A 26072-nucleotide genomic window follows, 5' to 3' on the forward strand; every position below is an offset into this window, starting at 1 on the left:
CTGACATCCCTTTAGTCTAACCAGAAGACAGGCTTTAAGGCAGCAAGCCAATCCCGACCTCACAGACCCCACCCCTTTATTCTTAGCCCGAAGCTTCCTTGCGGGAGTGACGGACTCCACTGCCTTTGAGGGCTCAGTTTCCTTTGATGGACATTAACACTGGTGAATCAGAGCGTCGGGAAGTCGAGAGGGTGTTGAAAAGCGTGCCTTGGGGCCAATGGGTTAGCGGCAGGGCCTGGCGCCGTCCAATCACTTTCCCCCGTGTCGCCAATCACCCTGGACCCCGCCCCCCGAGCGTGACGTAGGTAGGGTGGGTAGCAACAGTTGCCCCGGTGAGGGAAACGGAGGCGCCATAGCCACGGTAGTCGTGGCGACCAAGCAACCCGGCAACGCGAGTCAACAACAACAACCACCCGGCCGACCCCCACCCCCACCCCCCCGGCCCGGCCCGGGGACCCCGGCACGTTCTGTCCCCCTCCCAACATCGCCTCCGAGACCTCTGGAAAGCCCTTCCGCAGAAAGAAGTGGGAAGAAGCCGAGGTAACCCGGGCGGCCCCAGGGTGGCAGGCCGGGCCGGGGAGGGCGGCGGGGCCCGGGCGGCGGGTGTCGCTGTGGTGAGAGTCTTGGGGGAAGGGGCGGGCGGTCAAAATGGCGGCGGCGACCGTCGGGGCCGTGGGGGAGGGGGCTGGTGCCCGGCTGGGGCGACACCACCCGCCCCCGGGCCCCGCGGCCCGGCCCCCGCGAGGGGCGGGCGTTCGCAAGCAGGCGGCGAGTGGAGGTCGACCGGCCGGGGCGGGGGGCTTTTATATGTCGGGAGGTACAGGGGGGCGGGACTTGGAGGGTTGGGCCAATGGGAGTGAGGGAGGGGCGAGGCGGGATCTAGGTGAATGGGCGGGGCCAGGCCGTAAGGTGTGGTTGGGGGGCCGGCCGGTGCCCCGGGAACGGGGTGGGGCAGCTGCCGCCTAGGCCTTCCTGCTCCTTGAAGCAATGGAGGCCACCTGTGCCTCATCACTTTAGAACCTGTCGGTACTCAGTGCCTGCCACACCTAGACCTCAGTTTTCCATCCTGTAAAGTGGGTTCAATCATTGCCATCTCCCCTTTTTTTTTTTGCATTTCAGGCCTCCTGATTCCTTTCAGAAATTTCTCTAGGGCTCATCCTTGAATTTTTTTACTCCTATCTAGTGTTTCTGAAGTGTTTTATAGATTAACGGTTGGTCTTAATGTCAACGTTGCTGTTCCCTCCTAAATCTACCTTCTCTTTGAGAGGAGGTGAGGGTGGACAGTTGTTTGTTTGAAGCTGTGGGCTAGGGGTATGACTTTAGTCTGGATGATTTGGTTTGCAGAGTGAAGGCCTTGGCTGAGAGGCATGATTTTGGGTGGCTGAGTTAGAGGAACCGAAACTTGATTGCTTCTCCCTGGGCTGCTCTAAGATCTCCTTCCTGTTGTCCCTGGGCAGGGGACTTATTCCTGAAGATGGGGCCATTGCTAGCTGTTCTGCCTGTCCTGGGCTTCCTTTCTGGGCATGGGAAGTAAATGGCTCCTGAGGAAGTTTCTGAAGCGGCTTCTCTTGGTCAGACACATGTTTTTGTGTCAATCAAGTTGGTGTCAGCTGGATCACATGTCATTGAAGAGGTACCAGCCTCCAGAGCCACGTGGGGAGGGAGCAGGGACACTGAGGTCAGAGACAAGGGGAAGTGCTCTACTTTGTTAGAGGAGAATCTGAGTGAGTGCTTTGCTGGGCAACAAGATCTGCCAGCTTGGGAAAGATTTTTTTAAATAGCCAGCCAAGCCAAGTCCTCTGTGCTTATTCTCCGTTTTGCGTTGGAGCTTGGCATCAGCAGGGATGAGGGCAGACTGCAGCCGTTTTGTTTTAAAATCAATTAATAAACTTCAAGGAGAAGAAATATTTCAGGTTCTCCTAAAGCTTTCCCCCAGAAGTTTGAGATAAGGCTGGGAGAAGGGATGTCACTTCTCCAGGAATTTTTCCCAGGTCAGGGGTGGTAGAACCTCTTGAAATTTAAGAAAGGAGAGATTTAATTTTTCAGTAAAAATCTAGAAATAACCAGGTTGTCAGATCATCAGCACCCGTTAGAAAGGCAAATTCTGAGACAGAAAGCGGTGTTACTGATGATCTAGTCTCATTAACTGCTTCTTCCACTCTCTGTGACCCCCCCTTCCCCACCCCACCCCCCATATCTTAGGCCTTTGAAAGACCCAAGCCTAGAGAAGTTATTAGACTCCAGAAGGGAATACTGGCTTTGGTTGCTTGTCTTTGAAACAATCAACTGCTCTCTAGCTGTGTGCTCCTGGCCAAGTAACTTAACTTCTCTGGGCCTTAGTTTCCTCCCATCTAAACTAGGGGCGGTGATCATCGGTCATGATTTTAATCTCATGTTAAGGTACTGTGGATCCCATAAAAGAATACATGTTGAGCATCAGATACATAGTAATTGCTCAGACTATGTTGACTGCTACTGTTATTATGACGATTGTCACTTCCTGCTCAGCCCTTGGAATTATACTACTCACATTTATTTTTATCATTTCAAATCAGGCGACAGCCTAGTGGGTTTAAAGCTTGACTCACTTGCTGGTCTGTGTGGGCCGGTGACAGGGATCCTGGGAAGCTGGTCCTAGGACTCCAGTTTCTAGTGGGAAGGTGTCAGTCTCTAAGGTCCTTCTTCAGCCTCAGGAGAGGACCCAGAGAGAAAGTTTGTCCCTGGGCCCAGGCTCAGACTCAGCCTTCTGGGAAGCAGCTGGATAAGCTGGGGCAGTGGGTGTCATGGGAAAAGTGGGGACCTGGAAAAGGTGTCCCTGGAACTAAGCAGCTCACCCTCCCCTCCTGCCGCACTGAAGACAAGGGTTGGGCCAGGCAGGACTCTTCCCCACTCCTCCACCTGCCAGGGAGCAGTTGCTCACCTCCAGAGAGCAACTGCTTGGTGCACAGTCTTCCTGGCCTAAGGGGCCGTTCTGGATTCGGAGGCATCACCTGCTCCTGTAGCACAGCTGAAGGAGGCAGTAACTCTTCCGCAAGCCTCTCTCACCAGTCGGTAGATTTCAAGCGGCTTTGACACTCACTAGCAGTGTGCTGTTCCCAGCATTGTGGACACTTGTTTGGCAGTGAAAGTGGAGCGGAGTCCCAGCTGTGTGCTTGTCAGTGTTCTCTTAGCTGGGAATGGAGTGATGGGCACCCTTACCTTTCTGGTTGTGGAGGGAAGAAGAAATAAACAAATAGGATACAGGTCCAGGAAAAAAATGAAACTGGAGTATGTACTCCAGAGGGCTTGTAAAGGGGGTGCTTGAGACTTGACAAAGTGACCTATGAGCTGAGACATGAGTGATAAGGAGCTAGCAGGCGGAGGTGAGGAGAGCATGCCAGTAGATGGAAGAGCTGGGGCAAAAGTCCTGAGGCAGGGGGAGGACTGGAGCTTTTGGGAAGGAGAGAGATTGTGGCTAGAACATTCAGAGCAAGAAAGGGGCCTGGAAGGGGTCAGATCCCTGAGGCCCTGTAGGTCATGGGAGGGGCTCTGGTTTTTTTGTTTATTCTCTGTGATGGGAAACATTGGAACCTTTTCAACAGAGGAGTGACAAAATAGGGTTTGTGTTTCAAAGAATCTTATAAAGGCAAGAGTGAATCCAGGAGCCAGTGATGAGTGGATCCAGGCAAGAGATGATGGTAACCATCAGTACTAGCATGGTATTGATAAAGATGGAGGGGAAAGCCGAGCCTTAGGAACTGTTTTGGAGGAATTATTGATAAGTCTTAAAAACTAACTGGTGGGACTTCTCTGCTGGTGCAGTGGCTAAGACTGTGTTCACAATGCAGGGGGCCCAGATTTGATCCCTGGTCAGGGAACTAGATCCCACATGCTGCCAATCCTGTGTGCTGCAACTAAGGCCTGCATAGCCAAATAAATAAATAAGTGTTTAAAAAAAAAAAAAAATCCCTAGTCAATTCCTGGCAGTCTAGTGGTCAGGACTCTGTGCTTTCACTGCTGGGGCCCAGGTTCAACCCCTGGCTAGGGAACTAAGATCCTGCAAGCCGTGTGGTGTGGCAAACAAACAAAAACACTCCCCTCCACCACCACCAGAAAAACCCCACACACAACTGGATATAGAGAGGATGAGGGAAACACACTGCTATATTTAATTTCTCCATTCCCCCAAAAGTTCGTTTTTGAAGCCAGTCTACAGGTGCGGAAAGTGAGGTTTTCTTTTCATTTCCTTGGGAGGGCCTTGTCCAAGATGTAAACCATTTGGTTAAAGATCTGGCCTCTAAAACAGGTAAACCTTCACCTGTTTTTTACGGCCTGTGATCTGAGAATATTTTTACATTTTTAAGAAGGATATTCTGTGACATGAATAATATATCGTGATATGTGAAAATTATGTAAAATTCAAATTTCAATGTCTAGAAATAAACTTTTATCGGCACACAGCCACACACCTGCTTGTTTACATATTGTCTATGGCTGCTGTCACACTCCAGTGGCAGAACTGAGTCACTGGAATAGACTTGTCTGTCCTTGGAGTCAAAAATCTTGACTTCTGGCTGGCCCTTGACAGAAATATGCCGACCCCTGTCCTAAAGAATGGATTCACACATTCTCCAAAGACAGGTGTTGGCTTTGAAGATAGGTACAGCCATTGGTGCATTTTTTGGCAGTTTCATTGCTAAGAAACAGATTTGCTGAGTCATGCTTAAATAGATGGGGGACATACCTCATCCTGTATAGATATTTGTGACTTATTCCTCTCCAGGGAACACCCTACTGAACTCTGCTTAACCTAGCCCTCCACAATTGGAAAAAAAAAAAAAAAGGGGAGGTTCCTGGTGAAATAATTATGGAAATTTGGCATTCTATATCGTTCTTCCTGAAGTCTAACAATGACAATGATGAGAAGGTCTCCAGTAGAGAAGGTGGTTTAGCTGTTTTATCCATCTCCCCTTTCCCATTTTGAGCTCAGTTGTGTCACTGCCACCTTGTGCTGTCCTTGAGTGGAAACAAGGAGGCCTGCAGGGTTTGCACCTTGAGGGGGAGAAAGCACCAACAAATGAAGAGCTTTTAAAGCCCTTTTGTGGTGGGAGGGGGCCACAAGGGGCCACTCTCCTAAGGCTGGGAAAGTCCAGGCCAGGGTTTCTCAGTGCCCCCAGTACAACCTGCCCCAGAATTATCCAGGCAACTAGCTCAAACAACAGACTCCAGGGTCATCCCAGACTCTGTCAGTGGGCCTAGGAACCTGCATTTAACTGACTCCCCAGGTGAGGTTGACGAGCACCAGAATCAGAATCTCCGCTTGGTGCCTATTTCCAAGAGCTTGAGGACTGCGTCTCTCTCCTTTCCCCTCCAGCCCCATGGGTGCTTGTTGAGTGAATAATGATAATAGCAAGTTCCACTTCTCAGTGCTTATTTGGTGCTCTGCTGATCACATTGGATCTTTGTAACAGCCCTATGAATCAGGTGTTATCATCCCCACATGAAAGATGGGGAAACTGACGCCCAGAGGAAAGTCAGTTACATGTTCATGAATTAAGAGACAGGCCAGGGTTCAAGTGGAAGTGGGTCTGATACTGGTAGACAGGTGCTGGTCAGCAGCAGTGACTTGAGCATCCGATCTGGGCCAGAGTTTGGACCCAGTAGTGCAAGGAGGTCTGAGGAGGTGGGCCCCTCTAATGCTGGCAGGAAAGAGTTTGGGGAGGGCAGGGGCTGGTGGAAGATGTTTTCCCTGTGTGCTTGGCAGGCAGTAGCCTATCCCTTTTCAGGTGAGCAAGTTCTCCCTGCTACTGGAGTCCCTGGCAGGCCACCTTTCTGTCCTGCCCAGTGGGCAAGCCCAGAACCACTCCCTCAGACCTGGACCACGGCCACTGTCGCCATCCCTCTCTCTGTAATGACCAGGCTTGGCAGGGAGGGTGGCCTTAGGGCCCTGCCAGCTCAGCTCACACCAGCCATCGGAGCCTGGCATACCCCAAGCCCTGCAAGCCCACCCAAGTGCAGACAGCAACCCTTGTTTCATATGTACTCAGCAGCCCAAAGCAGGGAGGCAGGGCCCGGAGGCCTGTAGTCTTGCCTAGAGCCTTCTTCAAGGGCCTCGGGCAATGAGGGGAACCAGAGCCATTTCTTAAGTGCTCAGGCTGCACCAGGCGCTTGGCCAAACATTGCCCGCACAGTCAGACAGAACTCTGCAGCAGCTATGCACTGTAGGCCTGCTACCCTCCCATTGCACAGATGGGGCAGTGGAGGCCCAGGGAGGGGACACCCTCCCCGCCAAGTCACACGGCTGGGAAGCAGTCAACTTCAGGTCGAGCACAGGCCTATCCAGGGTTTGTGACTCACCTGTCTTGCCCCCTGCTGACCTGGATTCTTCTTGGGTTTGGCACCCAAGGGCAGAGTCCAGATCCCTAGAGAGCTAGGAACAGGGAGGCGTGGAGAACACAGGCGCCACGGTGCTGCCTGGCCTGTGGTCTCCTTGGGCTGCTCTGGTGGGCTCCCCACCCCTGAGTTCTGCTGCTCCAACCGGGGCCTTGGGTAGGTGGCATTACCCCTGTGGGTGGGCCTTAGGTGTCTCCATCAGAAAAACAGGAAGACGCCATCTACTGTGAACCCTGGGCCTGGCTCCCTGAGTAGGGCTGTGGGCTAACAGCACATATCTGGGGGTCAGAGAGACCTGGCTTCAAATCCCTTCCTTCACTGGTTGCTGCTGCAGGCCTGTGCGCAGTCCACTCCTGAGCCTTGTTTTGTTCATCTGTGAAATGGGCACAGTGGCTCCTCCCTTGCCAGCCTGCTGTGAGGAAGTGATCACAGTGATTACCTGGGGGTTCTGATCACCAAGTAGCAGTTGTTTTTCTCTTCCCCTTGAAAAAATCTCACTTTTAGTCACCCTGCAGCTGGCTGGCCATGGCACACAGGTGCTTGAGGATTAATGCAGAAGAGCCTCTGGCTCAGCCCTGCAGTGCCATGCTGCCGAAGGCCACAGGTCACCGCGACCTCGAAGGCAAAGCTCTTACACTGAGATACGTCTAGGGTCACCAGGGGCCACGTAACTGTGAGGGGTGGAGCGTCTCTTAACCACTCGTGCATTTGTTTCACTGTCCCTAGACGCTCCTTAGCAAAGGAGCTTGGAGACCGGCGGCCCACTCCCTGCTGGGGCGGGGCTTAGCGAGGGGCGGGGCTTAGCCAGGCTGATTTGCCTCACCCACAGTACTTGCCTCACACCCAGCGCCTGAGAGGCACCACAGACGTTTAGCAGCCAGAAGCTGCCTCTGCATGGTCAGGTGGGCCCCGTTCTGAAGTCCGCGGGGCCTCCCAGGCCTGCTCTGTGGCCGGGGCCTGCTCCCAGCCCAGTCGCCCCAGGCCGTAGAAGGACACTGTTCAGGGAGGAGCTCGTATCTGGCGTCGCCACCTACACATGCCCTGTTTCTATGGCCCCAAGCTGCTCAGGGGGCTTTTTGGACTCAAAACACCTTCCCCGTGTCTGGCATTTCGCTCTCCACCCGCACCCCCGCACCCCTGCCTCGGGGAACGACACTCAGCCAAGAATCCAAACCCAGATGGCAGGCAAGGAGGGGACTGGAACTGGCTGGCTGGGAGACAGCTTTCCCCTTGACCTTCCTTTCCAGCTGTTAGCCCACTAGTCCAGTAATCAGAGTGCAGGGTTCAGACTCAGTCCCACCTCTTCCCTGATGTGTGGCCTGGGGCAAGCTCCTTAACCTAAGTCTCAGCTCCTCCTCTGGCAGAAGCAACCCAAGCGTGGATGCGACTGTTGCAGAGTTTTAAATTAAGTAATGTAGGGACTAGACTGTGTGCTTCCACTGCCTGGAGTAGTGGTTTGATCCCTGGTGGGGGAACTAAGATCCCACATGTCATCCAGCATGGCCAAAAAATTAAAGTTAATTGTAAAGAAAGTACGCAGGACAGTGCCTGCAGGCACCTTCAGGAGCACTGTATTATTTGTTTCTGGGCAAAAGTTGGAGGTCTCCCAGCCCAGGGGTCCCCCAGGCGCCGGAGCATGCAAAGGAAGAAGGCAGGAATTCTGGGTTGGGGTGAGTGGAAGAGGTGCAGACCAGCCCTGGTCCATCCTCAGTTGCCGTGCAGCAGCGGGTTGGTTAGATCTTGCCACCAGCCTCGGGATGTAATTAAGTTGCTGATGAACCCAAACGTGTCTCTGGGGAGCCAGGAGCTGTCCCTGGTTTCCTCTGCCTGTAGATTAATTCTTGTTTTTCCTTCTTTTTCTCCCTCCTCTTCTCTCTCCCCCCTCCCTCCTTCTTCCCAAGCAAGCAAAAAAAAAAAAAAAAAAAAAAAAGCCTTATTTATTATCATTTTCCCCACTGTTGGCATGGCAACCCAGGCGTACGTTACTGAGTTACAGGCGGCCCCGCAACCATCCCAGCCACCACAGGCTCCGCCACAAGCCCAGCCGCCACCGCCACCCTCCGCAGCACCCCAGCCCCCCCAGCCCCCCGCCACCGCCGCCACCCCCCAGCCCCAGTATGTCACCGAGCTGCAGAATCCGCAGCCCCAGGCGCAGCCACCGGGCAGCCAGAAGCCGTATGTGACAGAGCTCCCGGCTGCCCCCACGCCCTCGCAGCCGGCCGGCGCACCCACCCCGTCCCCGGCGTCCCAGCAGTACATCGTGGTCACCGTCTCCGGTAAGTGGACGCGTGCTCGGAGCCAGGGCACACTGTGAACCACTCCAGCAGAAGTTTGGGGGAGCCTAGCCTTCTAGACGGGGGGCATCCCGGAGCCCTCCCGTCATCACTTATTGTGCCGGTCACCGGAGGGCAGCTTTTTAACTGTCTCAGCTTCACAGGTGGGATTCGCGGGACATCTCTGGGGAAGGCTTCCCTGGTGGCTCAAGTAAAGGATCTTCCTGCAGTGTGGGAGACCCGGGTTTGATCCCTGGGTCAGAAGATCTGGAGGAGGGCATGGCCACCCACTCCAGTATTCTTGCCTGGAGAACCCCATGGACAGAGGAGCCTGGTGGGCTACAGTTCATGGGGTCGCAAAAGAGTCAGACACGACTGAGCAACTAACACTCACTTTTTTACTTTCTGGGAAAGAAGTAGTCAGACCAAGCAGGGAGGACTCAGTGCCCCCCCAGATCCTCCCCACCAAGGCAGCTCTTTGAGCTGGTTCTGTCTCTGTCCTCAAGTAAGATGTCACTCGATGAAAGGCTTGGACAGTGGAGTTAGTTTGCAAACGCCTGCCGGAACTGGAGGGGGAGCATTCAGCCGTCATCCATAAAGGGACCGTAACAACTTTGAGTGACTTCCCTGGTGGTCCAGTGGTTAAGAATCCATCTCCCAATGCAGGGGATCCGGGTTCGAGCCCTGGTCGGGGAACTAAGATCTCACAGATAGCAGGGCAGCTAAGCCTGAGCACTCTGGAGTCTGCGCGCTACAACCAAGACCCAACATAGCCAAAATTTTTTAAAATAAAGAGTAACAGTTTTGAGCTCAGGGGCTGCCTGTGAGGTGCTCCCAGCTGCATTTCAGGGAGGTCCACTGGGAGGTCTGGAGGGATTGCTTCCCTGCCCCTCCGTTTCATTTTTGACAAGACTTGGGCCAAGCAGGGCTCCTAGCTGGGTGAGTTCATGAGTACGTGACGTGGCCAGGGTATCCTGTTTGTCACTGCAGCTGCCCCCCGAGGCTGTGGAGCAAGTGACCAGGAAGCTTGGGCCATGGCACCCTTGGTTCCTGCCTCAGAGCATCTTCCTCATGCCCACTTTCTCTAGATTGGGGACAGGCTGAGCAGAGGGAAGTGGAAGCAGAGAGTCAGGACAGGTGGTCACTCCCCTGAGGGAGAAGGTGCAGCTCAGACGAACTTCCCTGGCGGTCCAGTGGTTAGGACTCTGCGCTCCTACTACAGGGAGCACAGCTTCCATCCTTAGTTGAGGAACTAAGATCCTAACATCACACGTGCTGCATGGTGCGGCCAAAAAAAACCAGGTGGCGCTCAGGACTGGACTGGGTGGTTTCTGATGTTCCTCGTGTAGATTCTGATGTTCCTCGTGTAGAGGGGAGGCTGGCCCTGGTCTTTCCACAGTGGAAAAGGAAGTGGTGGAGATCCTAAGGGCATCCTGGAAGGCTATGGAAGGTGCGGGTCAATTAACTTGACCCAAGGACAATGAAGAGTCAAAATTGGTGGCAACTGACATGGCCCCGTGGGACCATGATGGAAGCAGCTGGGCCCCGGCAGTGTCCTGGAGGCTCCCGGCAGTGTCAGGGTCCCCAGGGAGGGCGAGGGGCATGCAGGAACTTGGGACAGTGACTCTGCCACAGAGACTGGTGTGGAGGAGGACTGGCATGTGAGAGTCAGCTGAATGCAGAGCGAGGCCAGGCCCAGGATGTGGCCAGGGTCACCGGGTGACATCTCCAGGGAGCGCCCAGTGATGCCCGGTATCCTCACCAGCATTCTCCCCACTCTCTGAAAAACCCAGGCCCCCGGCTCCCCACTCACCTCCATCACCTCCCTCTCAATCCGTGTTCTTAACCCCCCACCCAGCTCCCGACCTCACTGCAGACAAGGCATCGTCACCTGACAAGACGGACCCCATCTCCCACCCACCCAGCCTGCCAGCGCCCAGGGTCCATCTGCACCCACCAGCTCTGCTTTCCTGCTGCTGGAAGGGTGAAGTGGCCTCATGGCAGTTCCAGGCTGCCTGTTCCAGGACTTCTGCCATCCCAGCCTCATTACTGAGTCCCTCTCTGGTAGATCTTTTCTACCTGCTTGTAAAAATATAGCAGCTCCCAGGGCCCCCAGGCCCTGCACCCCCTAACGCTGTTGTCCCATTCTCTTCCCTTTAAATTGTTTAGTTACTAAGTCATGTCTGCTTTTTGCGACCCCATGGACTGTAGCCCACCAGGCTCCTCTGTCTATGGCATTCTCCAGGGAAGAATGTGGAAATAGGTTGCCATTTCCTTCTCCAGGAGATCTTCCCAACCCAGGGATCGAACTCGTGTCTTCTGCATCTCCTGCATTGGCAGGCGGATTCTTTAACACTGAGCCACCTGGGAAGCCCTCGCTTTAAGTCAGAATTCCTCAACGGGTTCATCCTCCCTTCCTTGGTCTCAGCCCTTTCACTTGGAGCTCTCTCTCTTCAACCCCAGAGTCCCAGGCAGACCACCCATGGCTCCCATCTGTCACTCCTCTGGTCACCCTCTCTTCTCCTCTTCCTTGGCCTCTGGGCAGCACGTGACAGTTTCTCCCCCACCGCCCCTCCGGAGATGCGGTCCTGCTCTGGTCTCTGCCCACCTCTCTGCGTCCCCATCTCGGTTTCCCCTTGCTCCTTCCTCCTCATCTCCCTGACCTTGTGCACCAGGACCTCTTCAGCTGAGGCCTCCTCTCTGCTCCAGGGCCTTGTCCCGTCCCTCAGCCTCTGATGCCACCTCTGTACGACAATGCCCACATTGAGGTCAGTACCCAGGGACTCGGCCCTGAGTCCTCGCCACCTGTGATGCATCCACGCAGTTCCACAGACCCTTTCAAACCAGCATGGCCTGATGGCAGTCTGGAATTTCGTTCCTTCTTCAAATCTGGTCTCCTTTGAGACTTCCTTGTCCTAGTAAACATCACCCCCTCTATCCCCCCAGCCCAGGCCTGGATCAGCCTTGACTCCTGTCTTACCCATACTTTTTTTTCCTGACCACGTGGTATGGCATGCAGGATCCTAGTTCCCCAACCAGGGATCAAAACCATGCCACCCCTGCAGTGGGAGTGCAGAGTCTTAACCACTGGACCACCAGGGACATCCCCTGTCTTACCCATCCTTGAGTAAGCAAGATCTCTTGGCTCCACGTCCTAAATCCAACCAGAACCCACCACCTCTCCCACCTCCCTGGCCCCTACTCTGGCCCAGCCTCTGTTCAGACCCTTCACAGTCCTCCCCAGCAGAACCAGAGGGAGCCTCTTGATAACTGTTGATTTGATTCCATCATGTCCCAGCTCACCCCGGATTATTCCAAAGCAGGTGGCCCTGGGGGCACTCTCTGAGAAAGCCTGGCCTGGCCTTTCTTGGCCCTCGGAGACCTGGGTCCCTGTGATAGGGACCAGCTCCACACTCCCACGCCGCTGCTGACAAATGTCCAACCTCCTGACTCGGGCCTTCCAGGCCTGCTGGCCACCCAGGCCCACCTGGGATCAACCTCCCCCACACCCCCCACATTCCTGCGTCAGCCCCACTGGCCTTCCTGTGGCTCCGCAAACCTCCAGGCTCAAATTCATCTCTGGGCCTTGGCACTTGCGTTGCCCTCTGCCTGGAGCTCTCCCATCCCAGACCCTCTGGTGGCTCATCCCTCATGAATGCTGACCTGACCCAGCTCAGCGCTCCCATCCCATCGGCCTCTGGGCAGCCGCGAGCAGGCAGGAGGGCTTGCCCATTGCCGCTGGAGGACTTTTCATAGCCTTATTGGCCCTGGACCTCCTGAGTGCTGGCTTTTGCTGCTTGCCGTGTCTGGGGTCCCCAGAACAAGGGTCTGGAATGGACACACGACTGCAGACCCCAGCACCCCCCAAGTCCCAGCCCGTCTCCTCTCTCCCCTTGTCTTCTCCAGCTCCTCCCAGCACCCCCTCCTCCGCCCTCAGGGAGGCCCTGGTGCCCACTGGTCACAGCCTTCGTTGCCCCCTCTCCTGGCCCCCATCGTGCTGTGGGGCACCAGTGTGCACGGCTTGCGGTGCTGACGTGACCGCTTGTGGGTATGAATCTCAGCCTCCCTTCTTTGGTCAGGCAGTGGCCTCACTGTCTTTCACAGAGGTCCTGGGGAGCTGCCTGTCCCTTCTGCTCCTGGTTCCGCCAGCAGCAGGCCTGTCCCTGGAATGGTTACCAGGCACTGCTTCCTTGATTTGTTCTAAGAGGACTCCTGCGGCTTTGTTGACCCCTCCCCCATCCCTGGCAGTGATTCCTGAGGGTTCCTTTGTAACCCTTAGTGTCCCTTTTATCTAAGGGTGGCCTCTGGGTCACGTGAGCCGGTCCTGGGGGTGGAGGTGGCGGTGTAACTAACACCAGCAAAGGCTGAGGCAAGGTGCCTGGGGCTCCTCCCGAGCCAGAAGCAATGTTAGCTGGGCAGGGACCCGGGGAGTTGCAGGCAGGAGGCAGGGAGGGGCCCGGGGGCCAGACCTAGAGCCCAGACGGGAAGCCAGCCAGGAGCGTCGCCACTGCAGAAGCAGCTCCTCTTGCCCAGGCCTCATGAGCTCTGCCCTAAGGTGACCGTGGAGGTGATGGGAAGGAAGCTCAAATTTCCAGCTTAGGAACAATCCCTTACATATAAGTCCCTGTCTTCAGAGGCCACCAGGCTATCACCCGAAACCCAAGTGGAAGACCTTGTGAGTCCCGCCGGCCGTCCCTAGAAAGATGAGACCAAGCCAGTGGAAGGGGGTAGGGCTGGACTGAAGAAGGTACCATGTCCAGCCTCTCTTCCCTGCTTCTGTCTCACTTGGAGACCCAAGACTTATGTCAAGAAGAGGGACCTGGAAGGTGTTTATCAGTGTCCCCAACCATAGATGGGGAAACTGAGGTCGGGACACACAAGGGACCCAGGACCCTGGGGGCAGCAGGAGTCCACAGGCTCCCCTCCCAGTGAGCCTTTGACTGAAATCATTCGCAGGACGGGAGCGAAGGATCAGGAGAAAGAGGAACAGATGGCCCCATCTGTGGTCCACGGTGACCTGGGTCCCGTCTTGGAGTCCAGCCTCTCAGGCTTCCCTCCGTCCTCCCCCAAGTAGCTCAGAGTGGCCTGTGAGGCCAGAGTAGGTCTCAATGAGGAAATAAGTGCAGGGGCCAGGGAGGAAGAGATGCTCATCAGATCGAGGGACAGGAAATCAGCTGCCGCTTCCTGGCTAGAGATTTGAGACGGCAGGGCCCTCTCTGGCCTGTGCGCATGTGCAAAGTCGAGCTTGCAGACAGATGCTGATGTTGGCGAACTCAGGGTTCCCCAAGCGCACACGTGCACACTCAGAGCCAGGGCGAGACACTGTGGCAGGGGTCCCACCTTGGCCACAGGAGGCCCCTCGTCTAAAGAGTAGACTCTAGAATCTCACCTGCTCATCCTCGTGGTGCAGCCTGGCCAGGATGGGGGTTCCAGCCTTGAGGGCCACCCCTGAGGCAGGAGATAGGCAAGACTGCCTCCCGGAGCTTCCTTATCCAAGGCGATGCTGGATCCCAGCAATCCCCAGGCCTCCAGCTGCTCTGGGTCCCACTCAAGGACCAACCTTGCCCTTTTCATCAGAGTACCAGGACGTTGGAAGGGACGGAGAAGCCCCCCACTCGCTGCCCACCCTGAGCCAGGCTGAGCCTGCCATGGGCCTTCTCGGTCAGGCACTGTCCCTTGGGCTGGGCCATGGACACCCAGGCTGCCGGGGCCCCCACGGGACTGGGTGCTTCCTTGGGTTTCTCCCAGTGGGCCAGCTCGGTGAGGGCCTCCTCTTTGACGATGACAGGGAAGCCTAAGTGGTTGCGGGGGATGACTCCAGCAAAACAGAGGAATCAGTGTCTCCTGGAATGAGCTGCAGAGTTGTCCCAGGGCCTACCCCCCATCTGGCCCACACCTAGCATACACACAGTCACATGCTCTGCTTCAGACCTGGCCCCTGAGGTCTTTGCTTCTACCTGCATGCGGTCACCTTTCTATTCTAGCCAGTCCCTTCTCCGTGTCTCCTTGCAACAGCTGAGGCCTAGCCCCTCACTTTAGAGGCTGAGACCCAAAAGGACGCTCCGAGCCTTTTGTGTCCCCCATAGGCCCTCTGCTCAGACACATGCCTCCTTACCCACATGCCTGGGTCTGCATCCCCCTGCCTCTGGGGCCTCAGCCTAGGCCTGACCTGTGACTCGGTCCCAGCCCCACCCCACCTCTGAAACTGCGGGGAGTAACCAGGCGACAAAGGGGGTGGGGTGGCCGGTGTCCCAGCTGGGATGAGGATCTCCCAACCAGTGCCTCTGGGGACACTCGCCCCCTGCCCCGCCCCCCAGCTCCCCTGATCATCACTTAGCAAGAGGTGCATGAAACCCAACCTGCACCTTCCTGATAGCATCTCTGGGTACCGGCCTCCCTCTTCACCCTAGCCCCTCAAAGGCCCCACTCGGGCTGGGAGGGAAGTATGTTTATCCCAAAAGGACAGCCAGGAGCGCTGGGGGGATTATCTCCCCAAGGTTGCAGGTATAAAGCCGCCCGCGCACCCTGCTGTTCCTAGAGAGGTGGGCAAGGATCAAGGAGTGCCAGGCAGGCTCCTGGGGACGGACGGGCAGGGGCAGGGGGCGGGAGGGGGGCACCATGTTCTATGACTGCCTCTTCTCGGCTGCCTGTCAGCGTGAGTACCCGCCTTCCCCCCACCCCCCACGAGGACAGGGAGGCTCTGACAGTGGCAAGGGAGGAGGGTGTGTCTGACAGCAGGCCAGTGAAACCTGGGGTCACTCCTCTGACCAGCTTCCATTCCTGGGAAACCAGGGGTCACCTCAAGGCAGATGGTCCTGATGCTTTCCAGGGCTGTGGGACCCCTGGGAGGTGGGGTTGATGGGGTCGGTCATGGTCCACAGTACTGTCTGCTGGGCAAAGGAGTTCATCTCCCCAAGCCTCCACTGCATCTTGGCTTGTCAGTCAACCCTTCTGGACACCCTGACTTCAGGACAATGAAGGTGGGGGTGGGGGGGCACTGCTAATGGGTGTTAAGGATTATAGGTCCTTGTGGCCCCCAGCCCACTCCAATGGGCAGTCTTGGGGCTGGCCAGGGGCCAGGCAGGATTCCTGGAGAGGCCTAGCCCCATCTGGAGCTGGCTTCAGGCAGCGGCATCCATCTCGACGGCCTCAGGCTCAGGGTGGGGGTGGAGGCAGCAGGCAGAGCTGACCTGGTGACCTTTCCCTACAGAGGGTGCCATGCGGGCCAGCGAGACTGTGTCAGAGGCCAGCCCAGGCTCCACGGCTAGCCAGACCGGAGTCCCCACTCAGGTGGTTCAGCAGGTGCAGGGCACCCAGCAGGTAGGACCATGCCCCTCCCCCAGGGTGGACAGAGGCTGTGGCCGTAGTGACCTTGCTTCCCGCCCTCCCAATCCTGCTGCTGGAACCATCTGCTCACCTGTTCTTATCAAGATGCTCACTGCTAAAAAAAAAATCACTACCCCTCCACCCCGCCTTTCTCCCACTCCTGCCAGGCCTCCCTGGGGAAACCAATCCGGTTCAGGTCCTTCCTCCTTTCCCCACAGCGGCTACTGGTCCAGACAAGCGTGCAGGCCAAGCCGGGCCACGTGTCACCCCTCCAGCTCACCAACATCCCGGTGCCCCAGCAGGTAAGCGCCCCGCCTCTGGCCCCACCCCCGCTCTCAGAGTCTCCCCAGGGCATAGAACCAACCCCTGTAGCCTGCTTGGATCTGCCCGCACCAGCCTCGAGGATGCGGGGCCTACCCTGAGGTGGCTGGTGAGGCTGTATCAGTCAGGGCCCATCAGATAAGAAGGAGCTGCAGGAGTCATCTTAACAGGGAGACCTGAGGATTGACAGTGGGGAACACCGCTGGAGGGTCCAGCCCTGATGTTGCAGAGCAGGGAGCCCAAAGCCAGTTAGGAACCAGGAGCCCAGCGCTGGGAGCAACTGCATGGTGACCTGGGGGCTGCGAGGCTGCGCAGCGGCCGCTGGGGCCGGCACGGACGGGGACAAAGTCCCGCCCGGTTTCCAGGGTGGAAGCACATGTTGAGGCCCACGGAGTCAGGCTCCCTGGGAAAAAACTTCAGCTCTGCTGAGTATGGGTTCTAGGACCTTGGGCAAATGCTTCTGCTGTCCTAAGCCTCGCCGTCATCCTCTGTGAAATGCAGGAGCCACCTCGCATCAGGACTGTTGGGGCGATTCCGGGAGCCGGTGGGCACGTAGCGCTAAGATAGCGCCCGGTTCAGCACATTTTGTTGAGTCAGTCAGTCGTGTCTTACTCTTCTGCGACCCGGTGGACTGTAGCCCACTAGGCTCCTCTGTCCATGGGATTTCCCAGGCAAGAAGAGTGTAGCGAGTTGCCGTTTCCTTCTCCAGGGCATCTTCCCAACCCAGGGATTGAACGAACCCAGTTTCCTGCATTGGCAGGTGGGTTCGTGACCACTGAGCCGCCAGGGAAGCCCCTGGCACAGCACAGGTGCACATTAAGGACACACAGGCCAGGGATTTCCTTGGTGGTCCAGTGGTTCAGATTGCGCTTCTGAAGCAGGGAACTCGATCCCTGGTCCGGAACTGGGATCCCACATGCCTCGAGGAGGGCAAAAAAAAACCACACACACACAGAGGTCATTGTCAGTGAACTATGGTCCTCCCGTCTCGCTCCAGGCTCTCCCCACGCAGCGTCTGGTGGTGCAGAGCACAGCCCCGGGCGGCAAGGGCGGCCAGGTCTCCCTGACAGTGCACGGTACCCAGCAAGTGCACTCACCCCCCGAGGTAGGTGCTGGCTCCTTCGGCCATCCTCCCCGCCCCTTTCCCCAAAGGAGCGAGGACTCCCTCCTCTGAAGTCCCTCTTGAGCCTGGGCGAGAGGGGCTCGGCCGCTGGACTCTGCTCTGCTGGCTCTGAGCTGAGTTTGGCTCCAGGAGGAGGTGCCTTCTCTTCTGGGCTAGAATGAATCTCAAAGTTCCAGCTCTGGGCACTGCATTCCAGGAAGCAAAAGTGGCCCTCTTCCAACCATAGTGTGAATACTGAGGACCTCTAATTTCCACGTGGGTGTGGAGGCAGCCGACCTGTGGACGGCTGGGAGGATGGGTGTCAGCAGTCGGACTTTGAGGTCCCAGGCTCAGCCATTCAGTCCTAGGGGACTCTGGGCAGGCCCTCAGAGCCTTCTGAGCCCAGAGTTTTCTAGGCATGAAGCAAGTAATGAAACCCACCCCACATCTACTTCCCATGACACAGAGCTGATGGGGGCTTTGCAACCAGCTCACCCAGGGTCAGCACTTGCTGCCACCACTCACAACTGTGTGGCCCTGCTCATGTCCCTTCCCATCTGCACCTTCACAACTCATCTGGAAAGTGGGGACCCCCTGACCTAGTCTTTCTCACCTCAGGACTGATGTCCAGCTGATGATGGAGGCATCTGGGAGCTGCTGAGCGGAGGCCAAAGTCCCCACCCTCCTCGCTGGGGAAGACAGGCCTCCCCAGCATCTCTGGGCTAAACTCTGAGCCTTGCTCTGGGATCCCTGGGGCTGCGGGAGGGACCAGGTGTCTGGATGCCCGGGACTTTATCAGCTTAGGTGCCTGGGAGACGTCCCCCCCTGGCCGTTGTCCTCCCCGAATAGTTCTTGGGACAGGGTTTTGTCAGGGCCCGGCTACCCCACACACTCTCTGTGCCTCCTTCCCTTGCAGCGGTCACCAGTGCAGGCCAACAGCTCCTCCAGCAAGACAGCCGGGGCCCCCACAGGCACGGTGCCGCAGCAGCTGCAAGTCCATGGTGTCCAGCAGAGTGTCCCCGTCACCCAAGAGGTGCCAGGCCAAGGCGGGCGGTGGCAGGGGCAAGGGGTGCCGGCCCGGCAGCCTCTGCATCCTTCTGCAGCTCTTTGCTGGGGTGGTGGTGGGGAAGGCCCATGAGAGACGAGCCGATGGGGTCCAGCCCCAGCTGGCCATCCGGGCCTACGGCAAGCAGCTCTGCTTCTCTCCAGACTCTATGTTCTCATCTAAATACTGGCTTCTGCTCTGAGAGCCAGGGAGCTAGGTGGTTGGGGCTGCAGTGGAAAGCACATCAGACTGAAGAGGCACTGGAAACAGCTTTGAAAAACAACCTTGGCGTCTCCAGGCCCATTTGCCTGGAGGCAACCCCAAAGCCAAGTCCTGGTTCACCCCCAGGGGGCTCAGGGAGAGGCCTCAACCTGTTAAATCCATGCCCAGTCTTCCAGAGGAGACCTCACTCTGAGCTGCCAGCTACCGTGGCCAGAGCAGGTTATAAGGCAAGGGTTGTCTGTCATCTGGTCATTACCAGTGTGGGGGGAGGGAGTGGTTTCCAGCCCCTCAGAAAACCAGATGAAAGCCATAGATCCTCTCCCTGGAGGAACGCAGAAACTCCACCCTGAAGGACTCAACAGATACTCTCCGGCCAGGCACCACAGCCCCTCGGAAGCTCTAGCCCTGGGTTCTTCACTCAGCTGCTCCCCGCCTCCCAGCCTCTGTCCCTCCCTCTGTCCTGAGGGTCATGCCAGCGTCCCCGCCATAGCATGGAAGTGAGGACCTGCTAAATGCCGGGGTGCGGGATGACCCATGTAGGCAATGGGGGTGGAGAGCAGGGACCCCCCCTCGGTCAGCTCCAAGTTCACCTCCCAGTCCTGCTTCCTGTCAGCCTCACCTGGTAGAGCCTGGGTTCCACATGGCGCCCAGAGTCAACCTGGTGAGGAAGCTGGAAGCCACGTAGTGCGGGGCCAGCAGTGAAGAGCTGGAGAGAGGCTGACGCCAGTGCTGGGGACGGGGTGGCGCTTGAGGACAGGCGGGCAGCCATCCTGGCCATGGCTGTCGAAGTCTGACTTGCCTTTCGCTCCCTGCAGAGGTCAGTGGTTCAGGCTACTCCACAGGTGCCCAAAGCTGGCCCCGTGCAGCAGCTCACGGTGCAAGGACTCCAGTCGGTCCATGTGGCTCAAGAGGTGTGTGTCTCCCCAACATGCCTCTGGGCAAACTGGGGCTCAGTCACGTGGGGTGGCGGGGGTGGGGAGGTAAGGTGCAGGCCCCTCAGGCCGCAGGGAGGGAGTGGAGCCCCCCTGGAAGGGGGTCTGGGTCTGGGGAGGCAGCTGGAACCTTGAGAAACCCAGCCCCACCCTGAACTCCAATTCCAACCATGGGCCTCAAGTCTTCCTCTTTGCCAGCACGGGCAGTTCAGGGCCCAGGCTTTGCTAAGAGAGAGCTCTGGATTGTCCCTTCCCTGACACCGGGTGGGGGTCCTCTGGTCGGGTTGCTGCCGAGTGTCAGCAGCCCGGTGGGCGGCGGACGCCTGGAGACCCGCCCGCCGCCGGCCCGGTGACCCCTCAGTGTCTCTGTTTGTCCTCCAGAGCTCAGGCAGTCAGTTTCCCGCTAGGAAGGCAGAGCAGCAAGAGCCCTGGCCCACGCCGCCACCGGAGCCGCCGCCGCCCCGGCCGCCCACGCCTGGGCCCGGGCCGGGTGCGCTGGGCCCGGAACCGCCAGCTTGCCGCGGGGAGGCCCCGCAGCTAGGCAGCCCCGAGCCGCTGCCGCCCCATTACGAGCCGGGCGCCGAGCAGTGGGTGGAGCTGGTGGGCTTCCTGCCCCCGCACCTGCTCCTGCCGCAGCAGAAAGTGGTCCTCGAGCCACTGCCCGGGCTGCCGGCCCGAGCCAGCCCCGACCAGAGGGTCAGGATCCAGAGAGTCCCCCAGGTGCTAGTGTTCGGCACGGCCGCCACGGCCCTCAAAGTAGGTGGCGGACGCACGGCGGGGGTGCAGGGGGCGGGCGGGGGCGGGATCCGCCGGCCCCGGCCCGCGCCCGGCCCCGCAGGCCCTGTAGACCCCACCTCCACCCAGACAGCCTGGGGACCCATCTCTGACTACCCCCTTCACCCACCAAAGCGGGCTCCAGGTCCCAGGCTCTGCCCCTACAGACTGGGATGGGGGATGGGTGGGGGACTCAGGCCCCGCCCCCGCCCGCTTTGTCAGTGGTTCCAGACTCTGGCCCACCAATGGGGCCCCACCCCTGGCCCCGGCTCCGCCCATCGCATCCTGTGCACTGGGCCTAGGCCCCGCCCCCATAGGCAGGGGTCCCTCCCTGATGCAGGCGCCTACCCTGCAGCCACGGCTAGTTCCGGGCTCCAGCTTAAACGTCAGGCTTGTACCAGAACTTGGCTCTGCCAAGTTCAGCTTTCATGCCCGCAGTAGGACCCCGACTGGGGTCCCCTCCTCCCACCTCACCTCAACCCTACGTTTGCTGTCCGCAGTCCAAGAAGAGAGGCCTGGCTTTTCCTGACACCGCTGTGCCTCCTTCCCAGCCCTGTCCCTGTCCAGGGTGTTCAGAGAGCCCCGAAGTGCAGCCTCCCAGCCGGGGACCGGGGAGTCCCTAAGAGCTTGGCCAGCTGCCGACTGTGAGAAGCAGGAGGCGTGGCGCCAGCCCGCCCCTGACCCCCCCGTGTGCCCTTCCTCCCATGCCAGGTGCAGCAACTCCAGCAGGTGCCAGTCTCACACGTGTATCCCAGCCAAGTGCAGTACGTGGAGGGCGGTGATGCCAGCTACACGGCGAGTGCCATGTGAGTGGGCCGGGGTGGGGGAAGGGACAGGAGGAGGAGCATGGGTCTGCTCAGGACCCCTCCCCGGGACTGAAGCCCCAGTCTCCAGCAGACCAACTAGCCTTCAAGGTGAAAACAGGCAGTGGGGGCTCACCAAGGGGAGAAAGCAGTGAAGCAGAGGGGGCCCTGGCATGTTGGGAAAGGCATTCCAGCATAGCGTCAGGCTTTGGAGTCAGGTGGGTCTGGTTCTTTGCAAAAAACAAAAAAAACATAGACTTCCCTGGCAGTCCAGTGGTTGAGACTCTGCGCTTCCAATGCCAGGGGCTCAGGTTCAATCCTGATCAGGGAACTAAGATCTGACATGTCCCAAGACATGGCCTGAAAAGAAACTGCAAAAAAGGAAAAGAAATTTACTTTTACCAGATAAAATGTTTAATGAGTAGGGAATGTTAAACAGTGAAAAACAAATCTCCTTTACTCCTGAGCCCCAACCCTGCCCCAGAGGAGGTGCTGCGCCCCATTTCTTTGCTTCCTCCCTGAGATACTCTGAGAATAGAAATTACCTGCTTTGTGTGTTGAGAAATAGAAGCAGCATGTTCTGTCCCCTATTTCTTCCCCTGCCACATATTTCAAAGTTTTTCATGTGGGTCCCAGTTACCCTCTTTAATCACCATGTGTGACTCCACTGCTCAATTGCAGCATGAATGTCATATGGCCAGTCACCCCCAGCTAGCACGTAGATGACTTCCACTCTCTTACACAGCTCAGCTTCAGTACCTGCCATATCAGGCATATGTCAGCCCCAGGCCTGCCCTAACCCTGGCTCTGGCTCCTTGCTGGGGGTCCTCCATACACCACCACCTTCTGTCTCCCCTTCTCCACAGTAATAATCCCAGGAGTTATTCTAGTTGTCGGTTCAGCTTCCCAGGGGGTGCTAGTGCTAAAGAACCTGCCTGCCAAGGCAGGAGATGCAGGAGACACGGGTTTGATCCCCGGGTTGGAAAGACCCGCTGGAGAAGGGCATGGCAACCCACTCCAGTATTCTTGCCTGGAGAATCCCATGGACACACGAGTCGTTTGAGTTTGGGGAAGTTTCACTGACTTTCTTTGCATTTGCCTGATGTCTTTCTTATGTCCCAGCCACCTGTCCCTGTGGGCATGACGCTGGGGGTGGATCAGCTCATGGAATGACTTGATCCCTGGGTCCTGATGCTGTGGGTATGGGGCCCCGGCCCCTGAGTCGTGGTCTTCTGTTGCTGTATTTCCCGCGGTGCCTGGCTCTCATCTGTGCAGGGGACCAGTGCTGGCGGGACCAGAGGACATTCCAGAGAGGAGCCTAGCTCCCGAGGGCCCCCAGGGGCTCTTCTGCCTCTCCCTGGTCTGTCTTTGGCTTCTGATTCAATTCTTCCCGCCGTGACTGTAGTGTGTGAGTGATCACAGAGAGTCCACTGTTACCACCAGATTCTTCTGCTGTATGACTTTCCTGAGGGCACCATATCTTCTGTCTCTCCCTCACAGGGGGTCATTTCCACATTTCCAGCCCTTTGCTGGTCTGGATTCCTGCTCTGACTAAAGCCACATCCCCTGGGCTCCTGTCCATGGCCCTGTTTAGCTTGTATCCAGGTGTTGTTCAGTCGCTAAGTCATGTCTGACTCTTTGCAAATCCATGAACTGCAGCACATCAGGCTTCCGTGTCCTTCACTGTCTTCTGGAGTTTGCTCAAGCTCATGTCCACTGAGTCAGTGATGCTACCTAACCATCTTAATCTCTGTTATCCCCTTATCCTCCTGTCCTCCATTTTTCCCAGCATCAGGGTTTTTTCAAGTGAGTTGGCTCTTCGTATCAGGTGGTCGAGGTAGATAAACACACTCATTCATGTAGTCATTGGGCAAACAGTTGCCATAGTAGCATTTTCTGAGAGCACGTGTTGCAGGTAGGGTGCTGGGCTGGTTTCGGTTCCTGCCAAAGAGGGGGTGGCAGGGGCACTTAGCAGTACTGGCTCAGGTCTCACACTGTGGAGTCACTCGTGCCATGGATGTGGACTATGTAGATGTGTGAACCAGGGCACAGTGAGCAAGATCTGCATCCTGGGGTCTGATGGGTGACGCCATACACCAGGAGTGACCACGCCCCCCAACCCCAGTCGCTCTCTTTGCTGCCCTGGGAGGCCCATAGGACTTCTCTCCCCAGCATCCTTCAGCACCTTCTGGGCCAAGGACACTCCTGACGGGCCTCCCTCCCTTTCTGGGTTTTAACATTCTAACTTACGTTTTTTATAATTACTTTTATTTATTTAGTTTTGGCTGCGCTGGGTCTTCATTGCTGCGCGGGCTTACTCTAGTTGTGGCAAGTGGGGGCTACTCTAGTTGCGATGCACAGGCTTCTCTCATTGTGGAGCACGGGCTCTGGAGCTCGCAGCCTTCAGTAGTTGCAGTGCCTGAGCTCCAGAGCACAGGCTCGATAGTTATGGTACATGGGCTTAGTTGCACAGCATGTGGGATCTTCCCAGACCAGGGCTCAAACCCATGTTTCCTGCATTGGCAGGCAGCTTCTTTACATACTGAGCCACCAGGGAAGCCCAGCTTATGTTTTCAAGTGACTAACACATTGTGCCTGCGAGCCAAGTTGCTTCAGTTGTATCTGTTTCTTTGCGACCCCACAGACCCACCAGGGTCCTCTGTCTGTGGGATTCTCCAGGCAAGAATACTGGAGTGGGTTGCCATTTCCTTCTCCAGGGGATTGAGAGGGCTGAAAAATCAAACCTGTATCCAACCATGTTTAGTGAGGTGGCTGCCCCCTGTCCACACATCCTCCACCCCGATGAATGGCAGGTACAGATAATGAAATGCCGTGCGATCTCTCCCTTCTTCCCAAAGTGTCATCCACACCCCTCCCTGCCTTTCTTGTTCACCTAATGGAACATTCTGGACCTTGTTCTTTGGTGAGACCTCAAGACCTTCCTCCTCTCTCACCCCCACATAGGATTTCATCAGCTTTTAACTTGACATCCCAGTAAAGATAGACCCCCCTCCATGTTACTCTTGCTATGATTTGCAGCCTTGAGTTCATGTGACCGAATAGTTGGTGACCTCTCCAGGGCAGGATGGGTTGCTGGGTCAAAGTGAAACACATGTGCACCTTAATAGTCACCGCTGACCAGCCCCCCATGGTGGCAGCCAGTGGATTTAGGAGCAGAGCGCGCTCTCTTCCCCACCCACTTCCTGCCTCGTGTGCCTTGGTACCTGCCACCTTCCAGAGTACCCTCAATTTACCTTTGCACTTGGCTTCTCCTCTGGCTCCGTTGCTAGGACATTAACCTCCTCCGGACCCCAGGGTGGGGCCTTTTCTCTCGTGTCCACCATTGGGTCCAGCGTATTTAGAACAGTGCCCAAGCAGGCCTTCAACAGTTGTTGGTCTTTTTTTTTTTTTTTTGGCTGCACCACCAGGCTTCAGCAATTTTAGTTCCCCAACCAGGCCCCCCCCAACAGTGGGAGTGAGGAGTCCTAACCCCTGGACTTCCAGGGAATTCTCTTCAGTAGTTTGTTTTCTGAGTGACTGAAGTGTTTAGGCCGTTGCAAGTCACTCAGCTCTTCCAGTCCCAGTTCCTCACGGCTGAAGCGGGGACTCCCAAGTCACGGGGCTGCTTTGAGGATTCAGTGAAGAATTGCCCATCAGGCACTTGGGGGGATGTGCAGTGCATGGGGCTGTTGCTGCCCTGCCCCGCCCCCCCCACCCCCGGCCACTGCAGGGCCCCCCTCATTATGCCCCTGGGCCACCCATCTCTTATCCTCTGTCTCCCGCTCTCTACCTCTTTCGTAGCCGCTCCAGCACCTACTCCTACCCCGAGACGCCACTGTACCCGCAGACGGCAGGCACCAGCTACTACGAGGCCGCGGGCACGGCTGCCCAGGTCAGCACCCCTGCCACTTCCCAGGCGGTGGCCAGCAGCGGCTCTGTGCCCATGTACGTGTCTGGCAGCCAGGTTGTCGCCAGCTCCACCAGCAGTGGGAGTGGAGCCAGCAGCGGCGGCAGCGGCAGCAGCGGCGGCGGCGGCGGCGGCGGGGGTGGTGGGGGTGGGGGCGGCGGCAGCGGCGGCGGCGGCGGCGGCGGTGGCAGCGGCGGCGGCGCAGGCACCTACGTGATCCAAGGCGGCTACATGCTGGGCGGTGCCAGCCAGTCTTACTCCCACACCACCCGTGCCTCACCAGCCACCGTAAGTGCCGACCCAGGCCCCAGAGGAGGCAGGGGTGGGAGGGGGGCCCTGGGCAGGGGCGGCGGGTGATGGGCGCCGGCCACCGTCCCCAGGAGTCTGGGTAGCCTGGTGCCGGGGTGCTCAGGTGAAGAGGTCCTGGGGTTGACTCCTCACTGTGTGGCCTCAGGCAAGTTCCTCAGCCTCTCTGGGCCTCAGCTAATCCGCCCGAAGCTCTTGGAGCTATTACCCAAGGAAGTGTCACTAAGTCTGATAGTAACTGGTGATGGCGGATAGATAGCATGGGGCGGGAGATGCAGGCACCACCATGCCAGGAGCTACCCGGAGCAAGGTGTGCCTGTCCAGCCTAGAGCGGCTCTGTGGAACAGCCCTAGGGCCTAATCCTGATGGGGCTTGTCATCAGCTCTGTGACTGTGGGTGGGGTGTCCCAGCGTGGTCCTTGTCCTCCAGAAGCTTGAGGTCTGAGCGATGCTGCCCCTCATGTGTAACTCCTACCCTCTGCCACAGCCACCCATTGTGGTCATCATTACCAAGACCGAAACTTTCTCAGAAGACAGGACCTCTCTCAGGCACCTGGGGAGCCTGGCTTCTAGTCTGATTTTTTAAGGCTGGTCATAACCCCCATAACTGACTTCATGAGCCCCAAGTGGATTCTGAAAATGTGCTCCCCTAGACCCGTGCTGTCTGGTAGAACATCCTCCAGTGATGTG

The 26072-nt window shown here is 57.4% G+C and overlaps 1 protein-coding gene across 4 annotated transcripts in view; it reads left to right on the plus strand.

Annotated features, from left to right (window-relative positions):
- Positions 1 to 419: 419 nt before the first annotated feature.
- RFX1 (regulatory factor X1) overlaps positions 420 to 26072 on the plus strand; it is a 33163-nt gene continuing 7510 nt past the window's right edge. Inside the window, exons 1-10 of one of the 4 annotated variants that reach the window (XM_065917617.1) lie at positions 420 to 540; positions 8274 to 8648; positions 15856 to 15965; positions 16190 to 16273; positions 17290 to 17397; positions 18311 to 18427; positions 19477 to 19572; positions 19975 to 20349; positions 21079 to 21173; positions 24972 to 25365. In XM_065917617.1, the coding sequence (XP_065773689.1) occupies positions 8336 to 8648; positions 15856 to 15965; positions 16190 to 16273; positions 17290 to 17397; positions 18311 to 18427; positions 19477 to 19572; positions 19975 to 20349; positions 21079 to 21173; positions 24972 to 25365 (1692 nt within the window). In that variant the 5' untranslated portion in view covers positions 420 to 540; positions 8274 to 8335. Of the gene's footprint in view, positions 541 to 7731; positions 8649 to 15855; positions 15966 to 16189; positions 16274 to 17289; positions 17398 to 18310; positions 18428 to 19476; positions 19573 to 19974; positions 20350 to 21078; positions 21174 to 24971; positions 25366 to 26072 lie in introns of those variants that run through there. The other 3 variants (XM_065917618.1, XM_065917615.1, XM_065917616.1) reach the window with 3 other exon arrangements.

The sequence above is a fragment of the Muntiacus reevesi genome, chromosome 1 (assembly GCF_963930625.1).
Source record: "Muntiacus reevesi chromosome 1, mMunRee1.1, whole genome shotgun sequence".
Taxonomy (NCBI): Eukaryota; Metazoa; Chordata; class Mammalia; order Artiodactyla; family Cervidae; genus Muntiacus; species Muntiacus reevesi.